The 6,233-nt window shown below is 37.8% G+C and overlaps 1 protein-coding gene across 2 annotated transcripts; it reads right to left on the bottom strand.

The window, feature by feature from the left end:
• Nucleotides 1-362: 362 nt before the first annotated feature.
• On the bottom strand, nt 363-5,936 carry LOC135138232 (uncharacterized). Of its 2 annotated transcripts, none has more exons than XM_064068158.1 (3): nt 5,711-5,936; nt 5,570-5,668; nt 363-5,512 (listed from the first exon to the last, which is right to left on the bottom strand). In XM_064068158.1, the coding sequence occupies exons 1-3, from the start codon at nt 5,846-5,848 to the stop codon at nt 617-619; spliced, it is 5,133 nt and encodes a 1,710-aa protein (XP_063924228.1). In that variant the 5' UTR covers nt 5,849-5,936; the 3' UTR covers nt 363-616. The 2 variants fall into 2 exon arrangements, with proteins under 2 accessions (XP_063924228.1, XP_063924229.1); XM_064068159.1 differs by having other exon boundaries at nt 5,570-5,644.
• Nucleotides 5,937-6,233: the final 297 nt, after the last annotated feature.

Below are 6,233 nucleotides of genomic sequence, written 5' to 3'. Positions count from 1 at the left end.
CTACTAATTCAAGGGATTCTACGTATTTTAGTGCTAAAACTTGTAGTGTTTCTAATCTTCTATGTAATTGAACAATTACCGCTAAATTCATGTCTTACAGTTTTTCTTTAATTTTTTCTGTTTTTTTTTTTTTAAGTTTAGTTATTTATACTATTCAGTTCATTTTTATTTCAAATACATTATTCTTAAGAAATTTATGTTTTTTATCTTCCCCATCGTCACCTCCTCTATATTTCCATAAAAATTTTTTTTTCGTGTTTTCTTTTCGACTTCCTTTCTCCCAAATTTTTCGCCGCCTTAAAATGGTGGTAATCTTCTCTTATAACTTCAATGTATAAGGTATTTAAAGAAAAATTTAGAGGTTCCTAAACACTTTCGAGTTTGCTTTATTCATATTTCTTTTTCTACACATTTCATTACAATACAGCAATTTTCAAAATTTTTATAGTACTGGAAAATGAAAATACCCCAAAAAAATAACTCTTCAACATTTATTTCCCCAGCTACAAAAACACCTCATCATTTGAAACAGAATATCTTTCACAAGAACCCAAAGCTGAGAATTGGTGAAATCATCAGTTGTAAGTAAATAAGTAATATAGTCAGTGGATTCGTCTTATCTTTTCAACATTCCCATAATCCCAACGTCATCATTGATCCTAGCCAATTCACTTATTGTCACCCCCACTTTATTCCGAACATCCACATCAATTCCTTCACTTATCAACAATTTTATGATATCTCGATTAGATCTCCATGATTCAGACGCATAAAACAAAGCGTTACTGTCTTCCTCATCCAAAACATTCACCAAACCTTTGTTCCCTATCAACATTTTCGCAACCTTAAAATTGCCATTCCTGCAAGCAAAATGCAACGCCGTTGACCCATTTTTATTCCCAGCATTCACATCAACACCTTCCTTAACCAACAAACTTGCCAATTCTTCATTATCACCTTCCGCCGCTGACGCATAATGCAGAAGCGTATTCTTGTCATTGTCCAAAACATTCACTGAAGCAGACCTCTCCAACAGAATTTCTGCAACTTCTAAATCACCATTTTCACAAGCTAGATGAAGAGCCGGAGCTCCATTTTTGTTAGGAACATCTATATCTATCCCTTTTCTGAGTAATAGTTTTATCAGATCTCGATTGCTTTCCCACGATTCAGATGCATAAAGCAGTCCATTCTTGTCATTCTTGTCCAAAACATTGATAGAAGCATTATTTTCCAACAGCTTTTCGGTAACTTCGTAGTCACCATTTTCGCAAGCAAAGTGGAGTGCTGTCTTTAGATTTCCGTTTCGAGCGTTGATGTCAATACCATTGTCAATCAAAAATTTTGCTACATTTCTGTTGTTCCAGAATAGGGCTACATGGAGTGGGTTGTTTTGGCCTTCGTCGACAAAATTGATCAAAGCGTTGTTCTCCAACAGGAGTTTCACATTGTCAACGTTGCCTCCTAAGCAAGCATAGTGAAGTGGGGTCAGTCCAGTTGAATTTGGTGTGTTGACATTGAAACCTTTATCAAGCAACAATTTCAGGACTTTTATATTCTTCGTCGACGATGTTGATGCATAATGTAAGGCATTGTTATCGTCTTTGTCCAAAGTGTTGACCAAAGCTCTATGTTCTAATAGCACTTCTGTGGTTTTAAAATCGCCATTCTCACAACAAAGTTGCAAGGGTGTTCTTCCATACGTATTTCGAACATTGACATAGATTCCATTGTCAATCAATAATTTTATTATATCTTTATCCACTTTCGTCGTTTCAGTGGCATTATTGTCTACAACATTCGTCTGTGGAAAGAAGTCTTTAAACTCAGATTTCGTGTTTTTGGGGCGCTCGCCTCTATAGTCCCTCAGTACATAATACAACGCATTGTTGTTATTATCGTCAACACTGTTAACGTCGGCATTTTTTTCCAAAAGTATCTTCGTCATTTCAAATGATCTATGCATGCAAGAAACATGTAAAGCAGTCAAGCTTTCGTCGTTCTTTAAATTGAGATCTACTGTTCTAACACTTCTTAGTAAATTCAAGATTCTAGGATCGTCTTTGATATCTAATTTTGACAATAGATGCCATACAGTATCACCTCCACCCAATCTGGCACCATTTTCCACCAACACATCCAACATGTCATATTTGCCTTCTGTGCAAGCTATGTACAAAATATTGTCAGAATCATCGACGGATTCATCGTCATTTATTGCCAATCCGTTTGACAACAATGTCTTGACAATTGCAATATTGTCCTCTCTTGGTGCTAGGGTTACATCTCGTGTTCCTTTAACCGCTGCTTCTAACAACTGATTTAGAGTTGTTTCTTCACGTAGTAGTGGTGTGTTGTCAATAAGTTCAGAAAATAGATGACGAAAACCCATTTGTGCAGCGTAATGAGACACTACGTGGCGGCTATAAACTTCAAACACTCTTTCTTCTAAGTCTTGAAAAGTTAGAAGTTTGTTTCGTAAAATAATTTCAATGGGATACAAATTTGTCGCTTCTAGACAATAATTGACACAGTCAAAACCAAATAGATTGTCTTTGTCATTGACGTTGGTGTTGTCTCGGATGAGCGCTCCTACCATTGTCACGTACCAACTAGGCTCCTGATGAAGTCTCGGTACAACAGAAAAAGTACTTTGGGAGGAATATTTCGTTCCATAGGTACACACCAGATGCAACGCCCTTCTACCACCTTCGTCTTCGTCATCTATTTCGTCCAAATACTCCATAAATTGATCTTCGTTCTTGTAAATGATAGATAAATGTAACGGGTTGTTTGCTGCCAACATCACGTCTAACATGACCCTCAAGTTGTCATACCTTGGAGAAAACATCCTCCTTCCAAACCAACCAATTTTACTCTTGTTGCGTCTAAACCAAACACATGCAAAATATTCCGCGTACGTCTGGTGGTCAAAAACCGCCTCTCCGCTTTCACCGATTTGCTTGATAATCCCGTATTTATCCCCATTGTGTTTGATTTCGTCTAGAAAGTCTTCTGTTTCGTCTGACGATACACCAAGTTCGTCAAAATCTACGGCATCCAAACAAGCTTTCAAAGCTGGGACTTCGTACTGCTTGAGAAAAATTTTGACCATACCAAGTTGGTGCTTCTGGTTGCCAGAGACGACCTTACAGATGGTCGATTCCAGCTTGCCTTCAAAAAAGAGTTGATACATTTGTGTCAACACGAAGATGTTCCTCTGTCTGATGTTGTTGTAGGCTTGGTCACTAGTGAGGAACATTTCGGTGATTATGTGGAGCTGTAGCGGAATTCCTAGCAGTTGTTGACTGTTGTTGAGGTCGGTACTAGCAAAAATCGAGGTGACGATGGTCTCGATTTCGTCGATTTGGTACTTGTTTTGGAGTTTCTCGTGGATGTATTGTCGTTGTTGGTGGTGGTTTAGTTCTTGAATTTCTATTGGTACTACGTTGAGGGTTTGAGATATAGTACCACGCAGGTTCTCTCTTGACGAAATCCACACGTTGATGCGACTTGATGCTTTCGTGACGAAGTTTAACACGTGGTTTAGGTAACTATTGTCAACTTCGTCTAGTCCGTCGAGAAACAGATACATTTTTTTATTTTTCCATAGAATGGTTTTGAAATCTTTGTCGTCGTCGTGTAGTAAGTACTCTCTGATTAGTTCGAAGTCGGGTTCCGGTAGCAAAAACGAGTTCCAGTTTATCAAGTCGGTGTAAATTGCCCAAGAATCACGCGGACAGTTCTGGTATAGAATTTTCATTAAAGTCGACTTGCCCATTCCAGGAGGGGCACACAGTACATTGAGTGGATTATCAAACCGGTTCAGAATGTCCATTTCTGCTACTAGTTTCGACATATCTGTATCTTCCGAGTAAAATTCAGACCCCTTTTTCAGAAGCAAAACACAATCGTCGTCGTCAAACACTTGGAAAAGATACACGTTCGATTTACCAGACGCTTCACAAACTTTGGTGAATTGAGAATGCGTACACTTTTTTCTTCGTGACAATAAAACCACGTTTTCACTTCCGGTATATTTTCCAGTTAAGTAGTCTGAAATTTCGGTAACATCGTTCCTCTGTGGTAATCTGTCTTTAAATTTTTCGTCACAGTTAATAATGACCATGGTTTGACTTCTTCGTGAATCGTAGAAAGTCAAGATTTCTTCTAGTTTGACAAAAACGCTAGACACGCTTCTTGGTATATGTAAATGCGGGGTTTCTTCCTTTCTGCCACCGATTTCTAATTTTGACTGAGACATCGTCAATAGTTTGTCCACTCGAAAGTGCTTGGCGATTTTGGGGTCAATTTCGACAAGCTGGGTCAAGCAAATGGGGTCTCTTCCTTGTAACGAAACCTCAAAAGTGTCCAAAATATCCTCACAGAAGGGTTCGTCGGCAAAATTTTTGATAACGTCAAAGAGACTTGCAAAAATGTTGATTTCTGGGAAATCGTCTAGTGCGACGTCACCCACTAGAACTACTTTCTTAGTATCGGTGGCTTGGTTCATCAGATTGACAATATTCAAGACGATGGGTTTGTTCGAAGCGTCTACTTTAGTAACAAGAGGGACTTTATTGAGATACCATAGAATTTTACCTTGTTCGGTTGTCTTTAACCCAAACTTTCGTCTAGCCTTGTCATAGTCTTTATCTTTAGTTTCTACAGTCGTCCAAATGTTGTTGACGATGTCTTCGTCCGTGGTGACAATCGTCACCTGAAACCTCATAATTGCCTGTTCAAGATCCTCACTTTTGGCATTTCGTTTCGTGTCACTTAGATCTTTCAAGTAAGGTGAAAGAGTCAATTCAACCAACTTCCCAATGACGTCGTCTCTACTTAAGACAAAATTTAAAGACCACCACTCGCTCATGAAGTGAATAAAAGACCCATAGATGTTGCACTCGACAAGATCTCGTAGCATTTCCTCCACTTGTATTTTAGTATCAAATATATTGTTCTGTTCAGTGAAGAAGTAAAATTTTTTATTTAACTCGGTTGACTCGACTTCAAAAATGCATCGTCGATCAATGTGTTTCGAATTTAGCAACAACTCCTCACACTCTAGGAAAGCACACTTCGTAATATTGGTGGTCGCTGATAGTTGGGCCCTCTCTTCTATGTATGTAGGGGAATTCGTGTATAGAATGCAAACAACGTCTTCTGTAGCGTCGATTTCTGACGACATAGAGTTGAAATATTTTTCGACGTCGAAATCGCCTTTCTGTTTTCCGGTGTATAGATGGTGCGTGCTGATGGGTTTTGCCGCTTCTTTGTGCTTGAGTTGGATGAGAAATTTGACTGATTTGGTGTTTCTGAAAGTCACTTGGAGTTCAACGTCGTCGAAAACTCCACAATTTTTGCTGTTTGTGGTCATTTTGAAGTTGACGATTTCGTCGCTTCGGATTAATTTTAAAGCGTAGAATGCGCACATCATCTGTTCGTATTCTTTTCCATGGTCTATGGCTCCAGGGAGTTTTTTGTATGTGGGAAATGGGTCGGTTTGCAGCTGAGAATGCGTTTTTCTCTTTTAATCAAAAACAAAATGTGTGAGTTATCTACTTACGAGTGTATTTCCAGCAAGGTTTAATTGGGCTTTATTACCAGTATTTTTTTGGTCATCTGGTGTAGTAGAGGAAATCTGGAAGTTAAAATTTAGACGTTTCTAAAACAACTATGTAAAGTAAGTATAAGTGAAAACTTTTACTTCTTGAGGTTGCAGTTTGACTGTTGATTTCTTGCGTAGAATTTTTTGTCGTCTTTCGTTTTTTCTTTGTTTGAGTTGTTTCTGCAGGGATTGAAGGTCTTCTTCCTCATCTAGAGTGTCTGATGAACTTGAATCCATGTTGAAGAGAAAAATTTCAAATTTCACTTGCCTTTTACCCAAAATTCAAAATACAAAACACGGAAAACACTTGGAAGTGGAACTTCAATTGATGGAGATCACAAGATAGATGCGTTAAACGTTTTTTTATTGCTAACTATTGACTCAAGCAATTTCCGGCGATAAGATAAGAGCAATCCGATATTGATAAAATATTTTAAAGGTGATTTACAAACGTTTTTGTCCTAACAATGGTCTAGAAGAGATAAAAAAGAATTTTTGCAGCCTTGATCCAATTCATTTTGTATTAAATATTATTTTCTAGCAATTTCTCTGTCTAAAGTTTGTGGAAAGAAATATCTAAAAATTTTCACAGAATTGTGTTTAATTTGTAAAGATAACGAAA

The sequence above is a fragment of the Zophobas morio genome, unplaced genomic scaffold (assembly GCF_036711695.1).
Source record: "Zophobas morio isolate AGI-343-1 ecotype UQ-CSIRO unplaced genomic scaffold, CSIRO_AGI_Zmor_V1 ptg000030l, whole genome shotgun sequence".
NCBI classification, from domain to species: domain Eukaryota; kingdom Metazoa; phylum Arthropoda; class Insecta; order Coleoptera; family Tenebrionidae; genus Zophobas; species Zophobas morio.
This window is presented reverse-complemented; position numbering and strand designations above follow the sequence as displayed.